The following is a 24,006-nucleotide window of genomic DNA, read 5'->3' as shown; positions in this document are numbered from 1 at the left end:
CCTTGACAGTAGTACATTCTACCAATTATTTGAAGATGCACATTCTCGTATGCTTTTTCGAATCGAGAGCGTGGACCCAAGGCTGACTAGACAAAGGTGACCAATGATGACGGCCCGCCGTCGAACGAATCGTCGCCTTACATCCTCGCGTTTGTAAAGACTTTGGAGGAAGCTGGACATGAAGTCTCTGTCATCCTTCCCAGCGAACAACGCTCGTGGATCGGCAAGGCTCATATTATCGGGAAAGATGTTCAAGCCACTTACTACTGGCCCGAGACTGAAGAGCACGGAACACCAAAGTCGCAAGAGTCAAAGCAAGGAAAGCCCTGGGTACTGGTCAACTCAACACCAGCCACATGCTCCCAGCTTGGACTGGCACACTGCTTCAAGGACAGGAAGCCAATTGATCTTGTCGTGTCAGGACCCAACTACGGACGCAACACGACAGCCATCTTTGCTCTGTCATCGGGTACACTGGGTGCTGCGCTCGAAGCAGCCGTCTGCGGAGCAAAGGCAATCGCCATCTCGTTTGCCTTCTTCGATCGGTTGAACGACCCCAAGATTGTCGCACAGAGTTGCAGACAAGGTGTACGAGTGATCGAATACCTGGCAAAGCAACAATGGGATGCCGGTCGCGTTTACACAATCAACGTTCCTGTCAAGGATGGCGTGGAGAAGCAGCCCGTGGTCTGGACGGAGATGTTGCAAAACCAGTGGTCATCAAGCTCTTGCTTCGACGAGACACCAGGTGTGGTCGAGGATGCAGATGCAGAGGAGACTAAGCTGAGAAAGCAAGAAAGCAGAGGTGGCGAGGAGCCCAAGCAGGGACAGGACGACAGTCGGGAAGACAGCAAATGGGAACCGAGACACTACAAGTGGGCACCCAAGTTCAAGGATGTATATGAAAGCGTGGAGCGGGCTGGACCTGGCAACGACGGCTGGGCTGTACAACAGGGCCAGACGAGTGTGACAGCACTCAAAGCCAACTTCTCTCACGTCCCAGGATACAAGGGTGAGATCAAGCTGTAGATGTGATAGAATCATGTATATACACTATATCACTTGATTGTTGAAGCATTGATTGACTAAAGGATGACGCGCATGGTGCAGACGGGGTTAGTCGGGGGTAAGAAACGGCGTCGAGACTCGAGTCTTTGGCGCATGAAATTATTGCCCTGGAGACATCACCATCGCATCAACACGACACACCATGGCCGACTTTATTGGTATGACCATCAGTGTCACTCTGCTGCAGCCTCCCGGTGCAGTTCTGATAGGTCGCGTCGCCCACGTTATTGCTGGCCAGACACTGGCTCTGGAACACGTCTTCTTCCCGCAATCTGGCAACCATGTGCCTTCCTACAACGTCCCCGCCCACCTGATCCAGGACCTACACGTCGTCGAGACCAACTTTGAGGCCAGCTCCAAGCCCACTACTCCTGCTGCCAACATCTCTGCCTCGCGCGGCGCCGCTGCTCAATTCCCTGCTCCTCTCCATATCCCTGCTCAGGAAGCACGTGTCGAGAGCCCTCTGGCCAAAAAGACTCCCTCCTTTGTCGACCCTGCCATCCTTAGCTTCACCAAGTCGCCTGCTCCAGCCCCTCGTAGCCAGCCACCGCCGCCTCCTCCAGCTCCCCAGCAGCCTTCTGCGCCTGTTACACCCAGCAAGAAAGCTCTATCCGCCGCCGCCGCCGCCGCCGCCGCCGCCGTTCCACCAACATCCACCTCTCCATCCGTCGCTCATGTCGCTGAGCCACTCGTCGCCCAAGAGCAGGACTATGCCGACGACAATGCTGCTCAATCGGCCAAGAAGACAAGACGCGGAAGAAGAGGTCCAAGAACAACAACTCAAGTCCCTCTGACTGCAGCCACAGAGGCACAAATTGTCAAGGAAACTCTGTCGCCCAATGTATCGCGCAACGGAACCGACATGACCATCACTCCCAGCACCAGCAAGAAGGGATGGCGATCGACCCCCCTACTCAAGGAAACCACATCAGCCGCATCTCTGAAGGCCAAGAAAAAGGCGAAACGTCCAGTCAATGGACAGGCAGATCAGAACGGCTGGGCTACCGAGGAAGCAACAGAAATCCACGACATGGGCGACTTTGACTTTGAAGCCAACCTGTCCAAGTTCGACAAGAGAACCGTCTTTGATCAGATCCGTAACGAGGACACGACCGCAGACGAAGATAGACTGGTTTCGCACAACAGACTCGCACGACCCGGCACATACGGAGGCAAGAACCTGCATCCCACAGAGAACGTGCTATCTCCGACACTGAAGCCCAAGCACCATGGAAGCGAACGCGAATCTTCATCAGATGCAGACACAGAGCTCAACTTTGGTAGCGGGCCCAACTCGAAGCGTGCACCTTCTCGCACATCAAACAAGCGTCCTTCTCGCATGAGCAACAGCGGCCTACCAGAAGATATTCTCCACCCCCTGGCCGCTTCGCTAGCTTCGACTGCCATCAACCGCTCCATGAGCTCCCTCAGAGGCTCTTCTGTTGTCGCTTCATCTCCCAACCCTAACCGTGCCCGCTCTCCTCAATCCATACAATCTCCTCTACATTCACTAGACCAACTCAGCCTCGCTCAACAAGCAGCAGCAGCCCCTCGACCTCATTTCAGGACGCCGAAATCGAAATACCCCTGCTCCCTCTACCACCCCGATCGCCTAAGACAAGCCGAAGCTGACGCAATCTCTAACATCGGCATCAGCGCCGACGCCATCACCGAAAACGCCGCTCGCGGAATCGCAGAAAGCGTTCTCACCAGTACACTCAAACCAGGCGCATCCCGTCGTAACTCAAAGATCAACAACCTGCCGAACTCAAATTCCAAACCCGTAGTCGTCATCCTCGCTGGCAACCATGTCACCGGCGCTCGCGCAATAGCCAGTGCACGCCATCTCTACAGCCGCGGCTTCAAAGTCCTGATTGCCGTACTCGACTTCTCAAACCCCAGTGTCTGGCACCCTCAACTCGCCAAACACATCCATTCACTGCAAGCTTTGGGCCGCAAAGCCGCTCGCATAGAAGGATGGCGCAGCACCTCTGGCCAAATCAAAAAACTCGACGGGCCTCCCGTCATCATCGTTGATGCGTTGCTGGATGGCCAACGCCACGCCGATATACGCGACGAGGACTTACGCACCGAAGCTCGCGAAATGATCGATTGGGCGAATCGCTCGCGCGCTGGCGTGCTCAGTATCAATATTCCCTCAGGCTTTGACAACGTAAACGGTGCTTCTAGCATTGTTGACGGTGAACCCCTTGCCATTCGCCCTGAAGCCGTGTTGGCGTTGGGAGTCCCGGTACTGGGGTTGCTGGAGGCAATCAGAGAGGGCGAGGGTTCCGCTTGGACGATTACGGCAATCGATACTGGTGTCAATGTCGTCCTTGGCGATCGCGAGAAGGTGCTGTTCGGAGCTGATTGGAGCGTCAATCTGAGGTTTGTGGGTGGAGAAGTGCAGGCTTAGGTTGCCTGCGATGAGAAAGAAGGGTTGCTTTGTCAGTTTGCTGCATTTGCATTCCCGCCTGTTGCATAAAAACAAAAGGAAATTGGCTGGTTTAGCTGAGTTATTGGCGTTTTTGCTTTGACTATTCGAGGACGGATGTAAAGAAGTCGGAAAGTGCACTCATGATGGAAGGAAAAGGAGGAAGGGAGATTGATTCTCGATTGTTGTTTTTGCTTGCATCGTTTTGCTCATCGCTGCGACAGCGTTCTGGTGTAACTATATATCCCAAAATTCTTAACCACATTTCAGATGCTTGTCTCCGATGAAGCGATATGAAAGGGCGATACTCAAGGAACACGGTTTCCAGGAACATCCCTCGGAGAAGGATGATCATCAAGAACATCCTTGGACGAAGCACTCTTGCCAACAGGGTCATTGAAAGACACACCGTCTCCAGCGACGCGCTCTCCACGAACATCCTTCGAAGGAGCACGACCTCCCGTGATAGGATCCTTCGCATCCGCCCTCTCGCCGTGAATATCCCTCACCTCAGCATCCCCCTCCAGAACACCTTCTGGATCTCTTCTGGGAAACTTTCTGAACAAGTCTCCAAGTCTGTCCAGGGGAGCTGCCATCAATCCCATGACCGTCTCGAAAGGACCGCCATTGTCGGGAGCGCTCGGGTGGCTTCTAGATGGTACAAAAGCCTTTGTAGTGTCGAAGCTATCGGCTAGTCTCGCGGACTCATCGGCATCCAAGTATTTTTCGAGAGTGGGCAAGTCGCCGTTTTCTTCTTCTTTGATGTGTTGGTCTAGTTCGCGCCAGAGGGCTTTGAGGGTGGGTTCGAAGTCTTCGACATCGGGGTTCAGGTTCTGGAACTTGTGCAGGAGTTCCTTGACCTATGCTTGGTTAGCAGGAACGAAAAAGAAGGCTGGCAGAGGGTATAGTAGAACTCACTGTTCTGTGTTCGCCGCGATCTTTGTCTGCCATGGCCTTGCCATCGGGACTACTCCTCGTGTCAGCTTCCTCATCACCACATCTTTTACACTAGAAGTCACTTACCAATTCTTCTCCATGGCAGGATAAACAACCAATTCCTCGGCAATACTGTGACGGGCAAGTTCCCACGTGAACTGGTTCTGCCAGCGAACCTTCTCGTCGTCGTCTTTGGCATTGAGGATGTTGTCTTTGTAGGTGCGTAGTTCATCGTGGTCGTGCTTGATGAGGTCGGAGACGCGTTGCATGATCGCGGATGACGAGGCAAAGGTGCGAGAGAATGGCATGGCGGATCGTTGGGTCAGCAGTGCCGAAGCACGAGACGTGAATCTTGAGGTTTGCATGGTGGGTGGCAGCGGCGATGAATTGTTGTTTTGGTGTTTGTTGAGGGAACAAGCAAGACGAAAGTAGAGATCAAGAGATATATATACAGCTGGCGGGAACGAGTGGAACTTCGAGCTATATGACAGACGGCAAGAGCTATGGTGAGGGGTACGCGATTTCCCATCATTGTTCGACAATGCATGGTCATCTCCACGCATTCGAGATCCAGGTACAGGAACGAAGTCCGCAAATTAACCAATCAAGCAAGACTTACTGGTAAGATACCATTGTATCATGACAAGCAGTGACACGTTTTCCCCTCATGGAGGAAGGACACCCACGACATTATGACAGAGCTTCCAACGTCCATGTTGTACAGATCCTCGTTCATGCAAGGTCAGGGCATAGGCCTACATTCGGATGCTCCGCTCGAGGCAAGGTGTTGAGAGATAAGCTGCTTACAGTATTCGTGTAGGTGCTTTCGGTATATGTAGAAAGAAGAATAGACTGTACGAGGACTTTGGTCCGGAAGAACCTCGGCAAAGACGAACGAAGCTATCAGAGTCGAAGGCATGCAACTGCCTGTTAATCAGTCATGCCGGTGTCGATAGATGGGCTACTGTATCAGCCATCTTGATCGGTGCAAATTCATCCCATTTCTGATCCACGGATACTGGGTGGGCAGTCACCGGGATGCATCGCGATCGGGCGTCGAAGGACACCACATGCAGTACGAAAATTCTTCTGGAGTCGTTTATGTCAGGAATATTCCTGCTATACATGATAGCTTGAGCGTTGAGTGCGCGAGTGAAGCGAGGCGTAAGACCTCGAAGCTCATGGCCAAAGCCTGCATCTCGATGGATACCTGAGAAGCTTCAGTCGAGAGAAACATATATTAAACCTTGATATATACAACCGACTGAGAAGATAGATATGGAGTTGTAAAGCTGACATGAAATGTATACAAAGGCTTTGAAATGGCTGACTTCCATGTCCAGCCGTCTTCTTATACGTAAAAGTTTGACAGCCTCCCACTTGGACTAGAATCGCCTGCAAACATTGATAATGTTCTGCAGCTTATCATCACTGTTCTTGAAGACTGACCCAAGCGCTGCGACGTCGTCTGCGGTCATTCCACGCCTCAGCTTAGCGACATCGCCAATGCCCTTGCCGGTGCGTTCAACTCTAGCAATCGCCCCAACACCAAGCAGCATGCCCAGGATGTTGACAACAGCGGAACTCGGGAAGAATCCGCTCTAGGCCACTTACGCTGCTCGAATTGAGCCTGATTCCATGCTCCGGCTCGCGGCGACGGAGTGAAGGCTGTCAAATAAGATGTCAGTCATTAGCACAAGTATGGTGTAGAACATTGTATGTTTGCACATACCATCCCTGTTGGTGCAGGTTGGATCATATCCAGGAAGTGAAGGATCACTACCACCATCACTCTCTCCACCAACCTCGACCCAAACAAAAGCATCGCACAGATCATCATCTGTCTCGCTAGTGGGGCGTATTCCAAACCCGGCGCCGTTCACATTACACCAGTTGCCACCATAGGTACGCAGCCCTACACGCCCATTGCGGCTAGTATCGACGATGGCGTGGTTTGGCATACCGTTGACTGCAAGCTGCGCGCCGAGAAAGTGAATATATCGCTTCTCATCCTGCGCTTTGTTGTATTGTGCATCCTTGAAATTCTCGAATTCTCCTGGAATCATGGACCATGCATTCCAATTCGAAACATTTGTTACAATACCTTTGCATGACTTCGGCTTTCCAGCTGCTTTCCAAACATCGGCAAAGACCTCCGCAGGAGTCGTGAAGGTCGCTACAGCATATGCGTCGCTAAGACAGCAGCACCAAATGCTTGTACAACCAAGGCAATCCTGAACAAGGCAGCCCAGGCTGCTTAGAAGAATAGGTGGGAGGAGAAAGCCAGGACAACCTCCAAAAACATAGCAACAGCACACAGTCCATGGGATACTAACCTCCAAGAAGTGAGAAAGGACTTGACAAGGCCAGAGACTACAAGCTCGACCTTGCTGATAACAGAACATATCGGACTCAAGAAGTACCTATTTCAGAGAAAGGTTCCTGGCTTCGGAAGCCCTGTTTGCAACTGTGGTTGGAGACACCAAACACGATGACATGTGGTTACAATATGCCCAGAGTTGATCAGGGAAGGTCAGGCATGTATCATCAGGCTGGCACAACGGATTACAAGCTGGTTTCTCCAAATCGGCCCGCTTGAACAGTTCCCAATCGCAAAAGATGTGGCAGGAGAGATTGAGGTTGAAGGAGAAAGGATAGAACTCAACCAAAATCCTCGCCTATCGAATCTCATGATCTTTAGCCGATTACGTCCGTATCATGTATTCAATATTGGGAGAGGGTTGAATCGCATTACATCTACATGAATGTAATGGCTCCATTCAATCCTGAGGCACTCGCACGCTCGGATCTTATAGATTGGATTAATCAACGCAGGTCTAGAGGTCACTTGGTGGAAATTTGATTCAAAACTAGTATAATCATTCAACATGGGCGAGAAGGGACAGTCTCGAAAGTTAAGAAGCTGGTTTTGGATGGCTTGATAAGTGCATCTTTCCACCCATTCAGTCCTTTTATCGAAGTCATTCCTTTCGTCGAAGCATTTCTTGCCAAGATGAGACTCTTTTCTTTCTTATTCTTCATCGTCCCGTATCTCGCAACAACCGCTTTTGCAGACAAAGGCGCAAAGGGGTATGAAGCTGTATGGACGTATTTGGCCTATTGTGTCGACTGGGACTATTCTCTCGCTCAGAATATCGACTTGGTGATTGGCCCATACTGCGGGACAGGAGAGAAAATGTGCACGTTTTACGAGTTCCTTGAATCAATGGATATACCGACAAGAAGAGCCGAATTGCCTGGCGGCTCGTCCTACGATGAAGTCGACTTTGACAGACTGCTCTCTAGAGAGGGGGACATGTGGTCAAAAGTCCTCCAGGCTCTTGCAGAGTTCCAAGCACTTCGGGATACGGCTTCACACGCAGCTGTTATCAATGCAATAGGGACAATCAGAGACCGTATGGCCTCGGGGTGCTAGTCGTTGCTTTGATGGGATCTATAGGCAGATTTGTTGAGCGACGACGATGTGGTCTATCATTGTTGGTTAGTCGGGTGGATCGGACCGGCCTACGGGAGGATGAGGCAAGAGAGGGAGATGTTTCCTAGCTTGAAAGTCATATTTATGGCAGGCTCGTTTTGCGATAGCTCATGTAATTACCTTGGCGCGGTTGTCAATTTTGGAATTGGATTAACCTTGGCACGGCTAATCTAATCTTCCGACGATTTGGCTTCTTCACATCTGTCGACCGTATGTACACAAGCTTTAATATATTCATCATATGGCTAATGAGCGCTAAGCGAGCCACGTTCAAGACCACATACCATGATGCTAATAAGACATGTCCCTGTGCAGATAAGACTATTCTCTAGCGGGCCGTAATTAAACCAGACACTGGAAACTACTCAAAGGAACTGGGCCTTGGCGGCATTGAGGGTTATATATGCTACAGGCAATTGCTCTGCATCTTTATGACACTCCGCGAATCGTCCTCACTTGGTCAACAGCTACAGACAAATGACCGACCCATGCTTGTGTAACGATGGTCATGGCCCGTTGAAGGTGCCTGGTTTCTCCGACGTTCCGATCGATCTTGAGCTCTGCCCTCAGAATCGGTTCACTCATGGTGCGACCGAATGGACACAATGGCCGAACCTGACCGCACGAGAACTTGCTATGCTTGCTCTTATCAACGACCTGACTGAAGAGCATGGCTGGCATGAAAAGGTATTCAACGATAATCTGATGGTAGACTGGCGTATGCAGGCACTATCGAGACCGCTTGTCAGTCCTAAGGCATGGGACTGGTGCTTAGCCGAGCTGCGGGACAAAGCTCTGTACTTCGAACAAACTGGCAACATCGTGGTCTTCAACACTGGAGCTGGAATTATCAAATCTGATGCAGTTGCGGAAAGGATTCAGACTGAGTTGAGGGATGCTACGGAGCTGCTTGAAGCGGATGAGAAAGTCTCGAGGCAGCATACCGTGCTGGATCTCGTTGATCCAAGCCTTTTCCCCTTGGTTTACGGTAGAACGCGCGTTCTGATGGACTCAGGCCGCGTGACTCTCGACAGTACCATCAACTCCTGCGGGCGAGGTGAAATAGTGCCTGAATTTCCGCCTGGCTATTTTCGTCGTCAGAGGCCCGTTCGGCGGAATCCACCATGGCCTGAGGAGGTTATCCCTACCCCGCATGCCATGGACCGCGACGATGAAAGATGGTCAGCCCGATACCAATGGCTACCTTGTGAAGTGGATTTTGTCAACGACTCGGGAACAGACGTGCGCATTACGTCTTACGTGAACAATCTACACCCGATCCGATACCGCGCATTATATGGGACAATCGCAAAACTCGTCTCCCAATCGATTGAACCATGGAATCAGATCCTCATCAAACAGAATCGTGGTCGCACCCCAATGCGGATAAGGACATACGGTCTTGAACCGGACAACGAGAGGCCTGAGTGGGCTACTCATGAAAAGCTGAGAGAGCTGGAGAGCAACCGCAGCAATACCGCATTCAAGGAAGCCGTCGATAAGATCAAAGAGTACCTTGCCTTACCTGAAAGGCTCGAGGAGAAAGAAGGAAAACAAATCTCACCGACATGGGAAACTGAGGATGGGGGCTTGTGGACAGCACTCTACAGAAAGTGGACAAGACTGAGAACCTGGCAGCATCCTGAGCCTGGCACAGCGTTTGGTTTTAACGATTGGAAGGCTGGTCGGGCGGAAAAGGCAATAATTGACATGAGGATCGTATATCCGGACTCCAACACTTGCCACAATTTCTACAAGGTTGCCTTGCAAGACAGCTTCCGCAAAAAAGGCCTCCAAGTTGTCGTCAAGATTTCATCGATCGAGTTGACACCAGAAGACTCAGCTTATGACGGTACTGATTGGCACCTCGACGGGATGCTAAACGACCACATTGTGGCTTCCGCTCTCCATGTGTTCGATATCAAGAATGTAACAGAGGCACGACTTTCATTTCGTCAACAGACCAGGATGGAACAAGGGGAATTCCACTATGAAGGATGGAAATTGGAGAGCCTAATGGATGTGTTTGCAATTCCCGGCGATTCAGAAGACATTGACGGCTCCGTCACGTGTGGTTGCCCGGCCTCTCTCCAGGATCTGGGGTCGGTCGTTGCACCTCAAGGCCGTCTGCTGGCGTGGCCGAATGTTCTCCATCATCGTATGGAGCCCATGCAGCTGCTTGATCCCACCGTGTCAGGTCACTGCAAGTTCATATCTCTACATCTAGTAGATCCTCATTATCGAATATGCTCGACAAGGAATGTACCTCCACAACGACACGACTGGTGGGTCGAAGAGGCAATTGAAGCGACTGGAGCGGCCAAGCATGGCCTCCCAGCGGAACTGATTCATCAAATTGACGCTGAAACTGAAAATTGGCCGATGGGTATTGAAGAAGCGGAGAGAGTAAGATTGGAGCGTGAGCATGAGCAGAATACTGTGGAGAGATATATCTTCAAGGAGGGTGCTCATAGATATATATTTGGTACAATCTAGAATGCGGTTCTCGATTGTTCGAGTGACTCTTGTTGGGCTTGTTACCTTTGAGCGGTAAGAAGACTCGAGAAGTCGTGGTTTCTTAGCTTCGCTGTGGCCTATTTTGCGAGCTTGTCGGCTGTCTCGTCCCCGGAGATCTCATTGCGGCTTGATACCCACTGTAGCTTGAACTGCATGTTAAGACTTTCCTGACAAGAGTGGACTGTGTTGTGGATAGTCCTTGCTAACTGCTGCATATCTACTCTCCTTGATGGCTCAGAGATGGCCTGCAGGGCTGCTTTGGAATCGCAGGCGATCGTACACTGAGCTTGTGGTGGTGGAGTGTCTGTTGCTTGCACATGTTGTTCAGCTGCGAGTTGGATACTGAATTAGATCGCGATCATCTCTGCTGCCTGGACGGAGTAGTGCTTCACTGACCTGACTCTTGCCCAAGTTCCATGCTAATATTGATTTATTGGGAGCGGTCTAGAGTTGTAGTGGCTGCACCGAAGTTGCCTTCTTTGCATGCTGCATCTGTAAAGATGACCTGACAAGGGTTCTCTGCTACCGTTTGGTCAACATTCTGTGTGCTTCCCACTCGGTCTATGGACACGTGCATTGGTTGATGTGCTGAACGGACGATTGTTATTGACCCTCGCATTGTACTCGAGCAGACAGAGGTGCTGTGACCTAGCATTCACAACAAATATACTACAACAATCAAGGTTCGGCGAAGAATCAGAACAACAAAGACAAAAGCAAGACGAAGAAGCAAACACAAAAAAGAGGAAAAATTCTGGTTCGGGTCTGCAAAGAGACGTTCAAGCACAGTGATGGCCGCCGTAAGCATGCTCGAGGAAATCGAAGACTTACTTGGCTATCATAACGGTAGTGCATGATCGTAATGCTTGCAGAGACTAACTCCACCTGGCAGTTGTTTTGAGCTTGAGCACTAATCGAGGACGCAGCTATAATCTGTATAGGCAATGATGCTCCAACACTCTTGCGGCACGTAGAAACAGGACACATTTGTCCAGCAGCAGCACCAGCTTACCATGTCTCCTTATCGGTCGGATTTTCAGAACGACATTGCAGGTACAGTGGTTTCATGCGACCATCTCTATCCCATACCAAGTTAGTATATCTCGCATTGTAATATTTTCCGTATAGGGACTCGCGACTCCGCGGCACAAAGCCCGAGCCTGTTACGTGAAGGGCACTTGTATGAGAGTCCGCGGCTCCACAGCAGAAGATGCAAGTAAAGTAGTATGTGGAAGCGATACCCAGTATTGCGGTTCTGGTGGGCGGGAACGGAGACTGCTTTATCTCTTTCTCCAGTGTGCTTCGGAGTCGACATTGCAGGAGGCAGGGTCCCATGCAAGCGATGTTCAGGGGCCACACTGGCCGTCGGGTGCGAGAGCAATGTGTATACCTGGCGTGATGAAGGATAGTCGCATGAACTCTCACGGCTCCGCTGTGAAGACCCGGGCCTGGCATATGAAGACAGTCGCATGGGGTTTGAACCCTGACATATTGATATACAGAAGCGACCAACAACTTGGTGTCGCGTTTCCCAGCCAGCGGCCGAGAACGGGGACCGCTTTATCTTCCTTTCGAAGCAGTGAAGCTACGGCGGCAGTATGCTTTGGGTTTAGAGATGTTTTCCAGCCACTCGCAGTCCTGGCATCTCATTGCAGCGATCGTGCTTCATGTTTCCTTGGTCTTGATTCGCTAAAGCCATATCGTAATTGACGGATCTTTCTTTGCAAACCATTCTCAATTTAAGCATGTGGCTGTGTTTGATAAGCCGACAAGGATCGAGGGACGACCACGGAGGGCAGTGCCGAATAGCATGGAGGAGAATTTTCTTTATAAAGGCGAAAAGGTGGATCCATAAGAATTTGCTTGGGATGTGGTTACGGAGTGATATACTTCGATTGATTGGAGGGCGTCGTCATCGGGTGTGGCGATTGACTCGTGACGATGCATGCCCGGCTTCCGGAGGATTTTGTTCCATGTGAAGCTTGGGAGAGGACAAGATAGGCTTGTTAGTCTTAATTTGGCGCTGTCAAGAGTAGAACAATGTTTCGCGAAGCGCTTTTGTGAGGGGGCGTCTCGTCTGTTGTGCTGAGTTCAAAACTTCGTGATTGACGTTAGTCCCGTCGATTATTGAGTCTTGCATGCCGAAGCCAGCTCAAAAACACCAGTAATATGGTTCCAGCCCTCCGCATAATTATAACTAAACGAGTGAAGCCAGACTTATTCAGCGGTGTTCCCGACCCACCAAGAATCATCGATACTGAGCCAACGAGACATGTTGATTCGTGACATTCGTCCATGTTCGAAGTCTGCAGGGCGACCCTGCCGATATCTTAGATGACCATTCAACGAAAGCGCGGATGTGACGAGTCGAGTCCTGGCATGTGCACTGATAACCATCAAACTTTTATAGGTAAACGTCTCTTCAAAGATCCAAGTCGGGACGATTTCTGATATAAAGCAATTTGCACTCAGATTGCAGATCTCGGGAACTGGGTTAGTCAGTCAGGAATCAAAAACGTCGGCGGTGAACTCATGGATGTGCGGACAATGGGTTGCTCGATTCAGACGTTGCAGTTGAGTTAGTAAATTCAGACAGGTTGTCTCAAGGTTGCTTCTCGCTAGAGACGATTTCGTGCACCGCTTTCGTGCACATCCAGTCTAGAATATCTTGACTCGTTCCTCTATGAGGACACTGGTGAGTAAGACTGAGCGGAATTCATCAGTCAAAGCTACTATTTGGCAATCATGCTCCCGTCAGATGTGAGCCGATCTTTCGCATAGATGTACAAGATGGAGATTGAGCCTCGACGGTGAGACATCACAGATAACGTGCTCAATAGGTGATCTCCAACATGGTTTGACAGGCGTGAATAGTGATAATGCAAGACACGAGCATAAAGGTGGGGAGTGCTCCGATGCGTTCTTCCTGCTTTATCGATTGTGCACCTTTTCAATTGCAGCTTCGATATGATAGAGCCGGCAAGTGAAACCATATCTCACATCATGCGAGTATTGACTGACCCACTGCTGTATAGCAGCAACTCTGTCTGATGTCAAGACTCTTGCCTGCATAAGTAATTAAATCATTTGAACAACTAGGTAGATGCTAGAGTGATGATCTCCGTCGATTTAGTCTTTGCAGCTAGGCCAGTCACCAGTGGGCAGCGCGAGGAATTACGCCGAATATCTCACAGCAGCAGTGACTGCACTATCGACTTTAGTCGAAGACTTGCAGAAACCTGTAGAGGTCGATCTGCAAACCAGTACACAGGCTCTCTGAGTCGCCTTGCGTTGAGGCCGCCCACCGATGGGGGCACCTTGCAGTAACATAGGCTGTCGGTTTATTGTAAATGACAGCTTGACATGTCCAAAGCGATGGATGGATGCCTGGTTCTGTCCCTATCCTGTCTATGCACTTCAGCCATTACGACTCGCCGGACCATAGACGCGACTGGCGGATCTCATGGTATGATAGTTTAACCAGACTTTCTATGACGGACGGGGTGAACGCAGCAGTCACAACCATACTTTTTGTTGTGTCAGCACTCAGGACTGCAACGCAAGGGAGTGTATGAACGTCGTTCGCCGCTAGAGATCTCAACACAAAGTTTCGAATCGTCGCAGAGGGTGAACGGGGGAGGATCCGGCACCCGAGACATTCCTAACAACGGTGGGAACTCTGGGAAGGAGCGTGCATATCCGATCTGCAAGTTTACTGATGAAGAGCTAAACAGCAAGGAACACAACTCAAGTCGACATGGTAGACGCCTGATATCGATTAAGGTTGTGCAAGCGTGACAGAATCACTTCGAATTATTTATGCCTGAACTGTTCACGCAGCGATGAATGGCAGTGTCAGATGGCATTGATCTCGAATCGACCAGTTGATACAGCTTGGCAGAGATTGTGGATGTTGATCGGCAGCGCGACAGATTAGGCCATTCAGAAGTTGTCCTGTTTTGTCCGTGCTTCAGTCGCTGCGATTTGATTAAACACCAGCGCAAAACACCCAAGCTGTCTCATCGGGATGGGTACCTAGTAGTAAGTTCTATTGATAATTGTCAAGTTTGGTGATCTGCGCACAATGTAATCTTCTGATCCTCGCTGCAGTCCGATGGTGTGATACGGCCGTAGTTCAACAGATTGTCATGCATTCGTGCTGGTGCGAGTCAACCGTGCTACGGATGTGTGATGAGCGGCAGGGCACACAGAAGTGGTCGAAGAACTGCAGTGTAGATGAAGAATGAGAACGACGTTCTCAGGTTACACTAGCTCGGCAGCAATGCGAGTTTTGCTCTGTTGTTGTGGTTCTGTTGTCAAAAAGTGTCAATCTGTGCCACTGTCTCGAAGAACATGCGCCCTCTCTTGGCAGGACCGAATTGTGGCTAGGGATCTGATACCAATTTTCTGGAAATTCCTGGAAAGCCGTAGTTCCCGACAGAGTGGACCTGCATCCACCATGGGTATCTCTCCAACCGATTAAGCAGATACTTTTCGCTCTCAAGAGCCAGGGCAATGACGACGAATGACGAAGTTGCTGCAAGAGCGACGCGGCCGTCTCTCATCATCGAGAGAAACGTCGTTGAAATAGAATTTCAGTTTGGAACTTGAGGCTTGACGTGGCGGGCGGCGTGGCGGCACTTGACAATGCAGGAACGTGAGAGTCCAACGTCAACTCCATGTACCGCACCCGGCGGCTCGGAAGCCTCTAGCAAGCAATGCCTAACGACCTATGATGACAGCTCTCCTATCGCGCCAAGATAGGCTTCTGCGGTGGACCCGCAGCGGGATCTTGAAACGTAGGCGCTTACGACGTGTCGCATCCCAGGGAAGAGCTTGACGTTGGAGAGCAGCTTCGGCAGCGCTCTCAATTGCTAAGCACTCGTGTCTTGACAGACCACAGTTCGCAGCGTCGGAGGATGTTAGGAAGGAGCCATTTACCTTGTCTTCCTCTCTAGTGTCCGAGGACTGTGGTCCGACATGCATCATGCAAGACGAGAAAAAGGTTAGGTGAGATCTGCGGCCTTGCCTCATCAATTTCCCTCAATCCACATCACTGTCGAGCGCCAGTCTAAATCAACGCGATCAACCTACGGATATCGAGAGGAAAGCTCGAGCTTTTTTGTTCTGCAGAGAGGGTGTCTTTGTCATCGGAGATGCACTGTCCGGCTGCAAGAAAAGACGATGTCGATTATGCCCTACTGCAGTCTGCAGATGCACGGGCAATCCCCAGGCTTGTTACCCTACGGGCCTGCCTGCAAAGCTTTGCCAAGGTCTCGATACAAGATGTTTCGTTGGAAGACCTGTTTGTCTCTCTTGCATGTGTCCGCCGCCGTCCCAGAGCATAACCGCTGTTTCCTCGGCTGTCTCCCAGTGCAGTTGTAACATGAAACACCAAATCGATATGAGGGGAGGGCTTGCTGTGGGCACACACTGCGGCGTGGCGCATCGGATGCGTGCTGCGGTGCCTGAGTCGTTTGACTGTGACCGCGGCTCTGATTGAAAGTAATCACCTGCAGCAAGGCCCATAAAAGAGAACATGTTGAAAGTAGACGACGGACTGTCCCGCTAAGCCGTCTGGCGATCATTCTGCTACTGCCATCTCAACCCCTGCAAAGGCCTCTAGTAAAATGCATCATCGATGGTCAGTGTATCAGTTTGTTGAACCATGCTCGCCGCACTGCGCAGAGGCCTTGCCCTTTGCCGTCCTTTCATCGGCAGACCTGAGCAAATCAAGATAACCTGCTACATCCCCGTTGATGCCGGCCTTTCCTGTTGACTCTGAGTTTTCGACTAAATTGCTAACCTGTCCAAGATCCTCGATATTCTCAACATCCGGGTGCACTCTGCCTTTTCACGTCAAATACCTTTGCTGCTCACGGCCGACCTCGATCACGGCCTGTGAGACCCACTTACTGCAGTCTCCGCATATCCTCTACCGGGTCCTTGCCTCTACACTTTCTTGTGCTACTTAACAACCACTCGATTTCTTCCTTCTGTTTGCGGAGCTACCCAAACATCTTCCTTGGATACCCGCCTTCGACATACGTTCGTTCATATATTCCATCACTTATGTTTGACGTTTAGGAAGCATACCTACCTGTTGCAATTCGCCTTTGTGGCGCTGGATATCTGTTTTCTGCATTGCCATTTACTTTTCTTAACGACCCTACGACTACACAATGCGCGGCCAGTGGCTGCTGCCTTTGGCGCTGAGCGCCTTCGGAGCTCAGGCTCTTCGCTATGATGAGAGATATGTTGACTGGAACCTGAACATGAACCAGGAAGCGGTAGATCCTATGGAGTACTTCACCATCTACGAGAACCATACATACCACCCGTCCCCGGATAATTGGCGGTTTCCATTCTACAGTTTCTTCATGGATAGATTCGTCAATGGTGATCCAAGCAATGATAATAGGTATGCTCGTCTCCTTTCTACAACAAGGACGACTGAAGCTAACAATTACTTAGCAACGGCACTGCATGGGAGCACGATATCTACGGGACTCAACTTCGTCACGGTGGTGACACTGACGGCGTGCGGGATACCCTCGACTACCTCCAAGGCATGGGTATTAAAGGTATCTACCTCGCCGGAAGTATCTTCTACAACTTCCCTTGGTCGTCAGATACATATAGTCCTCTGGTAATTTCATAGTCAACCTGCAGTACAATCACTCTGGACCGGTACTAACAACTGTATAGGACCACACATACATCGACCAACATTTCGGAACCATTGCCCAATGGAGGGAGTTGATCAACGACATTCATGCACGCGGCATGTACGTTTTGCTCGACAACACCATGGCAACCATGAGCGACGTCATCGCCTTCGAAGGGTACTTCAACAGCAGTACGCCTTGGTCGTTCAAAGAGCATACTGCTGTCTGGAAATCCGATGAACATTACTCAGACTGGGAGTTCAACAACGTGTGGCATGATGAGTGTCCCTACGAGTATCCTCGCTTCTGGGACCAAGGTGGAGCCCTCATCCAGAACGAGAACATCAGCAAGATGGTTGGTTGTATGGACAGCGAGTTTGACCAGTATGGCGATGTTGGTGCTTTTGGGCAGTACCCTGAGTGGCAAAAGCAACTATCCAAGTTCAACGGTGTCCAAGATCGTCTTCGCGACTGGCGCCCTTCAGTCCAGACCAAGCTTCAACACTTCATGTGTATGATGCTCAAGGCTCTCGACTTCGATGGATTCCGTATCGACAAAGCTATGCAGGTCACTGTTGACGGACAAGGCAACTTTTCGCACGCTATGCGCGAGTGCGCGTCGAGTCTTGGAAAGTACAACTTCTTCATTCCAGGCGAAATTGTCAACGGCAATGCAAACGGCGCTATCTATCTCGGACGTGGCAAAGAGCCTGGCATGGCCGTCGAGAACATCACCGAAGCCGCAACTACGAACTCGACTTACATTCGTGAGGAAGGATACCAAGCTTTGGATGCCGGCGCTTTCCATTACACAATCTATCGTGGCTTGATGAGATTCCTTGGACTTGATGGTAACCTGCTTGCTGCAGGTGATGCGTCTGTCAACTTTGTCGATGCTTGGCATACAATGATTCAAACCAATGACTTTGTCAACGCGAATAACGGCAAATTCGACCCTCGCCATATGTACGGTGTGTCGAATCAGGACGTCTTGAGATGGCCTGGTCTCATCAATGGCACCGAGAGACAGGTCCTGGGATCATTTGTCAACACCCTCTTGGTTCCTGGTATCTCTATGGTCTCCTGGGGCGAAGAGCAACTTTTCTATGTTCTTGACAACACTGCTGCCAACTACGTCTACGGTAGACAAGCTATGAGCTCTGCTCAAGCATGGCAGATGCATGGCTGCTACAAGGTCGGTGACGAGAACTTGAGCCACTTCCCTGTCAACAGTTCGCTCGTAGGTTGCCAGGATGATGCAGTCTCTCTAGATCACCGTGATCCGACTCACCCCATGTACAACTACCTCAAGTCGGGACACGAGATGAGAAGAAGATATCCCGTGCTGAACGACGGGTTCGACGTCCGCCAGCTATCCAACCAGACTTTTGAATACACTCTGAATGGGTCTTTCGGAGTACCCACCGAGACTGGTATCTGGAGTGTCTATCGCGGAGAATTGGAAGGCGCACAGGATCTCTCGGACGCTGGAACTTATGGCAACCAGCCCGTCTGGCTAGTCTACAGCAACTACAACGGTTCTAGAAACTACACCTTTGACTGCAGCAGTACCAACGGACAAGCAATCATCTCTCCCTATGATGCAGGCACCACTGTCAAGAACTTGTACTATCCTTTTGATGAGAGAACTCTTGAGCCCTCTCAACAGAAGCTTCACTTCAACGGATCAACAGAGTACAACGGTTGTCTGCCATGGCTCAACATGACCATGTATGGTTACGCAGCGTTCGTCCCTAAGGACATCTGGGAAGCTCCGTCTCCTTCGCTGACCAAGATGATTCTTAATGACACTTTCATCGGCCACGATTCGCGTATCCTAGTGAGCAACGAAGACAAGGAGACTTTGAGCCTGGAACTTCGTTTCTCAGCGGAGATGGATTGCGACTCTGTCCGTCAGTCAATCAACATTACATCCACCACTGGCGATGGGTCGGTAGCAGTCATTGATACCGACAGTGTTGATTGTCTTACTACCGATCTCCTGGATGAACCTCTCTTCTACGGCGCTGTGCCGTCGTTCTGGAGGTTTCGTACGAACATCACAAATGTTGCCAATGGTATCCACACAATCACAGTCAACAATGCCACTTCCGCCAGTAAGAATGCCTTCACTGGATCCAAGGACCACTTGATGTTCCGTGTTGGTCAGATCGACAACCCCATGGTCTTCCCCTTCAAGGCGAACTACAGCTCGACGCTCCTCTTCAGCAGCAACGACTTGGCAAAGCGTGCATCTGAGACATCTGGTACTAAGGAGGATGCCTTCTATGTCCAGCACAAGGCTCCTGGTGCCGACAAGTGGAGATATACCCTGACTTGGGGCGCAGAGTGGTCTGATTGGATGGACTATCAGAGCGGCAACAGCACATTGACCAAGCAAAGCTGGGCAGGTACAAAGAGACAGAAGTGGACAGGCGACCATGTCAAGGTCCAGTACTGGTCTAAGGCCACAGGCAGTAGTGATCATCTTCAAGAAGGTGACGTCTATGGATCTTCAGAGCACATGCGTCGCTTCCCACACTTCTTCGTCCACGGCTCGTTCAACGAATATGGTTATGACTCTGGCCTGGACAACAAGATGAAGCTTGTTGGCAACAGCACCTGGGAGTACGACTTCATGACCGAATGGCCGTCTCAGTTCCAACTCAATGTATGGGGCATGACTGAAGATGGTGTTCCAGACGTCTCCGCCGCCTTTGGTGATATCGACAACGATACTGTGCTTGATCGCATTGGCCCAACATCGCTTGAGATGTCAGTCGTTAACATCACCGATCATGGACCTGAATCGCCTTTCCTTGCATGGCGCATCCACTTCAGTGATGCCTCGTTCCGTTACGTTCTCATTCCCGTTGGCAACCGCTGGAGACAGCTAGCTCTGTTCATCCTTCTGGCAATTGTTCCTCCTGTTACAGCCCTCGCTGGTATCTGGGCATACCGCAAGGCCTTCTACGGAGTGAAATTCAACCAGATTGGTCTGTCAGATCCCAAGTCTTTCATTCCTGTTGCTATCAGAAACAAGTTCAGCAAGAGAGAGGCCCTTGACGAGAAAGACATAGCTATGACGTCCAGCTCCGAGACCGTTGGCGATGTTGTTGTGGACAATGGTGGATTAGTCACAGCTGGAGCCATGGTCAAGCGCAGGACTGTTCTCATCGGTACCATGGAATACGATATCTCGGATTGGAACATCAAGATCAAGATTGGAGGTCTCGGTGTTATGGCCCAGCTCATGGGTAAGAACTTGCAGCATCAGGACCTCATCTGGGTAGTACCCTGCGTTGGTGGTATCGACTACCCTGTTGATACACCCGGCGAGCCGGTCGACGTTACCATCCTTGGCAAGGTCTATGAAGTTCAAGTCCAGTACCACAAGCTTGAGAACATCACCTACATGCTCCTTGATGCGCCCGTCTTCAGAAAGCAGTCAGCAAAAGAACCCTACCCTGCGCGTATGGACGATCTCGACTCTGCCATCTACTACTCGGCCTGGAACCAATGTATTGCCGAGGCTTGTCGCCGCTTCCCCATTGATCTCTACCATATCAACGACTACCACGGAACCATTGCTCCTCTGTACCTCCTTCCTCAGACAATCCCCGTCTGCTTATCGCTTCACAACGCCGAGTTCCAAGGTCTTTGGCCAATGAGAAACGCAAAGGAGAGAGCCGAGGTATGCTCGGTCTACAACCTCTCAGAATCTGTCGTTGCCAAATATGTTCAATTCGGCGAGATCTTCAATCTGTTGCATGCTGGCGCTAGTCTTCTTCGTATCAACCAAAAGGGTTTCGGTGCTGTCGGTGTTAGTAAGAAGTACGGCAAGCGCTCTTGGGCACGCTATCCTATCTTCTGGGGTCTCGGTAGCATCGGTGCTTTGCCTAATCCTGATCCTTCAGATGTTGCTGCATGGGACAAGAAGGTGGCGAACCCCAAAGACGCTGTTATCGACGAGGTTTACGAATCTACCAGAGCCGGTCTTAGACGTCAAGCCCAGGAGTGGGCCGGACTCGAGATCAAGCCTGAAGCAGACCTATTCGTCTTCGTCGGTCGTTGGAGTATGCAAAAGGGCATTGATCTGATTGCTGATGTCTTCCCGGCTATCCTCGAGAAGAACCCCAACGTCCAGCTGCTCTGTGTTGGCCCGTGTATCGATCTGTATGGCAAATTCGCCGCTCTGAAGCTCGAGGTCATGATGAAGAAGTACCCAGGACGTGTCTACTCCAAGCCTGAATTCACCGCTCTTCCGCCCTTCATCTTCTCAGGAGCCGAGTTCGCCCTTATTCCTAGCAGAGATGAGCCTTTCGGTTTGGTCGCTGTAGAGTTTGGTCGTAAGGGTGCTCTCGGTGTTGGTTCTCGTGTCGGAGGTCTTGGACAAATGCCCGGATGGTGGTACACCATCGAGTCTCAGACTACTAAGCATCAGATGCACCAGTTCAAGATGGCTATCGATGGAGCTCTGAAGTCAAACTACGAGACGCGTGCCATCATGAGAGCGAGATCCGCCACTCAGCGATTCCCTGTCGCACAGTGGAAAGAGGACCTCGAGATCTTGCAAACAAAGTCTATCAAGATCCACAACAAGCGTGTTGAGAAGAAGCAGCGCAATGGCGGCATGTCTGTCGCCGCAACTCCTTTCGGTAGTGGCTACAACACCCCTAACATGCCTGGCTGGATGACTCCCAGCGGATGGACCACCCCTGGCGCTGGTACACCATGGGGCAGAGGCACACCCAACCCGTCTAGACCGTCCTCTCCCACTCGCCCTGGAAACACGGCAGAGTCTTCGCCAACGACATCTCGCAACAATTCGCTGTCTCTTGGCACCCGCGCAGGTCCAGGCCACGTTCAGACCAGATCTCGCAGCTTCTCCGGCTCTCGTCCTACACTTTCTCGCAGAAACTCGGCTGAAGTTGGTCAGAGCAGGAACCGCCTTTCCAGAATCGAGGACGAGGAAGTAGGAATCTCGAGCGAAGATGCACAGCAGGCTAAGGAGCAAGCACAAGCAGAGGCTCGCTTCGGCTTCCCCTTCCTGAGCCATGATCCATTCGGTGCAAACAGTTCTCAAGTATTCTCACCTGTTGGAACCCCTGGATTCGCTAGCCCTTCGGCTTCGTCAGCTTTCTTGCCTTTCCCTCCTTCATTGGGTCGCTCAGCAAATGCAGAGTCTACTCTGACTGTGGACAAGGTTATTGAGCAAAAGGAAGACAAGACACCTCAAGATTTGCTTCCATTCTTCACCGACACTACGGGCTTGTACTATCGCACCTTTGAGCGCAAACTTGATGATCTCACTGGTAAGAACTCAGAGAATGCCTTGTGCATCGAGGATTATCTGGAGAAGTCCGAGAAGCAGTGGTTCAACCGTATGCACGACGTGAAGATGGCCAAGGAGACTCCTGCGGCTACTCGTGCCAACTCTCCTACCGGCGTCGCTTTCGCAAGCAACAATATGGACCCCGAGAAGGAAAATGCCGATCAGTTCCTGCTTCCTCAGGACTACCAGGCTCCCACTGGTGTCCGTCGCTTGATGATGTACAAGATCGGCGACTGGCCCATCTACTCCTTCTTCCTTGCTCTTGGTCAGATCATCGCTGCAAACAGTTACCAGATCACTCTGCTTACTGGAGAAATTGGTGAAACTGCAAGCAAGCTGTACGTTGTTGCTTGTATCTATCTCGCCGCTTCGTTGGTGTGGTGGTTTGCATTCCGTCGTTTCGCTTTGATCTACACCTTGACACTCCCCTGGTTCTTCTATGGTCTTGCTTTCTTCCTACTGGGCATGGCTCCTTATGCAGCTACCACCTCTGGCCGTGGCTGGGTTCAAAACGTCGCTACTGGATTCTATTCTCTCGCCAGTGCTGCTGGATCATTCTTCTTCGCGCAAAACTTTGGTAGCACTGGTTCCGCACCTGTCAAGACATGGGGCTTCCGTGCTTGTATGATCCAAGGAACCCAGCAGCTATACATCGTTGGTCTATGGTACTGGGGTGATAAGCTTTCTTCACTCAGCAACAGCGGTAAGGGTGCATCCACTTTGGTCACCTACGGTACTACCATGACAGCTATTGGTGTCCCGATTGCTCTATTCCTCTGGGCTATTGGTGTTCTCCTCTGGCTTGGCTTGCCTGCATTCTACCGTCAAGCGCCTGGTGCTGTGCCTTCCTTCTACACAGCCGTCATGAGACGCAAGATTATCGTCTGGTTCTTCATCGCTGTGTTCGTGCAGAACTACTTCCTCGCTTCCATCTACGGTCGCAACTGGAAGTATCTTTGGAGCTCCCAGCACGCACCCGGTTGGGCCATTTTCCTGTTGATCCTATTCTTCTTCGTTATCGTCTGGGCTTTGCTGCTGTGGTGGTTCTCGCAATTGAGTACTACGCACTCTTGGTTCATTCCCATCTTCGCAATCGGTCTTGGCGCGCCTAGATGGTGCCAGATCTTGTGGAGTTGCAGCAACATTGGCATGTACTTGCCTTGGGCTGGCAGTCCTGTGGCCTCGGCGCTGCTGGGTCGCGGTCTGTGGTTGTGGCTTGGTGTACTTGATTCAGTCCAGGGAATTGGCTTTGGTATGATCTTGTTGCAGACGCTGACGCGCTTCCACATTACCTTCACTTTGGTCGCCGCTCAAGTCATTGGTTCTGTGGCTACCATCTTGTCGCGAGCTACTGCTCCTGACGCCACCGGTCCTGGCGATGTCTTCCCTGACTTCTCGGTCAATTGGAAGGATGGACTTGCCAGTGCAGACTTCTGGGTGTGTCTACTCTTCCAACTCGGTCTTTGTATTGGCTTCTTTGCTTTCTTCCGCAAGGAGCAACTTTCCAAGCCTTGATTTCCGCTTTTCATTTCTTTTCATCCTTGTTGTACAA

At 50.9% G+C, this 24,006-nt stretch overlaps 8 protein-coding genes across 8 annotated transcripts; 4 read left to right on the top strand and 4 right to left on the bottom strand.

The window, feature by feature from the left end:
• Window positions 1-35: 35 nt before the first annotated feature.
• On the top strand, window positions 36-1,029 carry M436DRAFT_77878 (sure-like protein; the record flags this gene model as incomplete). The annotated part of the gene is made up of 2 exons (XM_013576979.1): window positions 36-47; window positions 97-1,029. The coding sequence occupies 2 exons, from the start codon at window positions 36-38 to the stop codon at window positions 1,027-1,029; spliced, it is 945 nt and encodes a 314-aa protein (XP_013432433.1).
• A 181-nt stretch (window positions 1,030-1,210) lies between these two features.
• On the top strand, window positions 1,211-3,484 carry M436DRAFT_77877 (YjeF N-terminal domain-like protein; the record flags this gene model as incomplete). Its single annotated transcript, XM_013576978.1, has 1 exon — window positions 1,211-3,484. One exon carries the CDS (start codon window positions 1,211-1,213, stop codon window positions 3,482-3,484), a length of 2,274 nt encoding a protein of 757 aa, XP_013432432.1.
• Window positions 3,485-3,605: 121 nt separating this feature from the next.
• Window positions 3,606-4,803, bottom strand: M436DRAFT_69161 (HHE domain protein; the record flags this gene model as incomplete). Its single annotated transcript, XM_013576817.1, has 4 exons — window positions 3,606-3,739; window positions 4,035-4,362; window positions 4,421-4,469; window positions 4,526-4,803. 4 exons carry the CDS (start codon window positions 4,801-4,803, stop codon window positions 3,606-3,608), a joined length of 789 nt encoding a protein of 262 aa, XP_013432271.1.
• A 1,020-nt stretch (window positions 4,804-5,823) lies between these two features.
• Window positions 5,824-6,027, bottom strand: M436DRAFT_34846 (uncharacterized protein; the record flags this gene model as incomplete). The annotated part of the gene is made up of 1 exon (XM_013576115.1): window positions 5,824-6,027. A coding segment is annotated over one exon (204 nt), but the record flags the coding sequence as incomplete, so codon positions are not given.
• A 207-nt stretch (window positions 6,028-6,234) lies between these two features.
• On the bottom strand, window positions 6,235-6,597 carry M436DRAFT_11199 (family 6 glycoside hydrolase; the record flags this gene model as incomplete). Its single annotated transcript, XM_013576031.1, has 1 exon — window positions 6,235-6,597. A coding segment is annotated over one exon (363 nt), but the record flags the coding sequence as incomplete, so codon positions are not given.
• Window positions 6,598-8,411: 1,814 nt separating this feature from the next.
• On the top strand, window positions 8,412-10,430 carry M436DRAFT_37219 (uncharacterized protein; the record flags this gene model as incomplete). Its single annotated transcript, XM_013576560.1, has 2 exons — window positions 8,412-8,999; window positions 9,072-10,430. 2 exons carry the CDS (start codon window positions 8,412-8,414, stop codon window positions 10,428-10,430), a joined length of 1,947 nt encoding a protein of 648 aa, XP_013432014.1.
• A 554-nt stretch (window positions 10,431-10,984) lies between these two features.
• Window positions 10,985-11,941, bottom strand: M436DRAFT_59957 (uncharacterized protein; the record flags this gene model as incomplete). Its single annotated transcript, XM_013576671.1, has 4 exons — window positions 10,985-11,092; window positions 11,283-11,361; window positions 11,464-11,841; window positions 11,877-11,941. The coding sequence occupies 4 exons, from the start codon at window positions 11,939-11,941 to the stop codon at window positions 10,985-10,987; spliced, it is 630 nt and encodes a 209-aa protein (XP_013432125.1).
• Window positions 11,942-16,633: 4,692 nt separating this feature from the next.
• On the top strand, window positions 16,634-23,969 carry M436DRAFT_36296 (uncharacterized protein; the record flags this gene model as incomplete). Its single annotated transcript, XM_013576364.1, has 5 exons — window positions 16,634-16,872; window positions 16,926-17,100; window positions 17,160-20,115; window positions 20,257-22,188; window positions 22,303-23,969. 5 exons carry the CDS (start codon window positions 16,634-16,636, stop codon window positions 23,967-23,969), a joined length of 6,969 nt encoding a protein of 2,322 aa, XP_013431818.1.
• Window positions 23,970-24,006: the final 37 nt, after the last annotated feature.

Source organism: Aureobasidium namibiae (assembly GCF_000721765.1).
Source record: "Aureobasidium namibiae CBS 147.97 unplaced genomic scaffold scaffold_1, whole genome shotgun sequence".
NCBI lineage: Eukaryota > Fungi > Ascomycota > Dothideomycetes > Dothideales > Saccotheciaceae > Aureobasidium > Aureobasidium namibiae.
The sequence above is the reverse complement of the archived record's forward strand: the minus strand, read 5'-3'. Positions and strand labels throughout refer to the sequence as shown.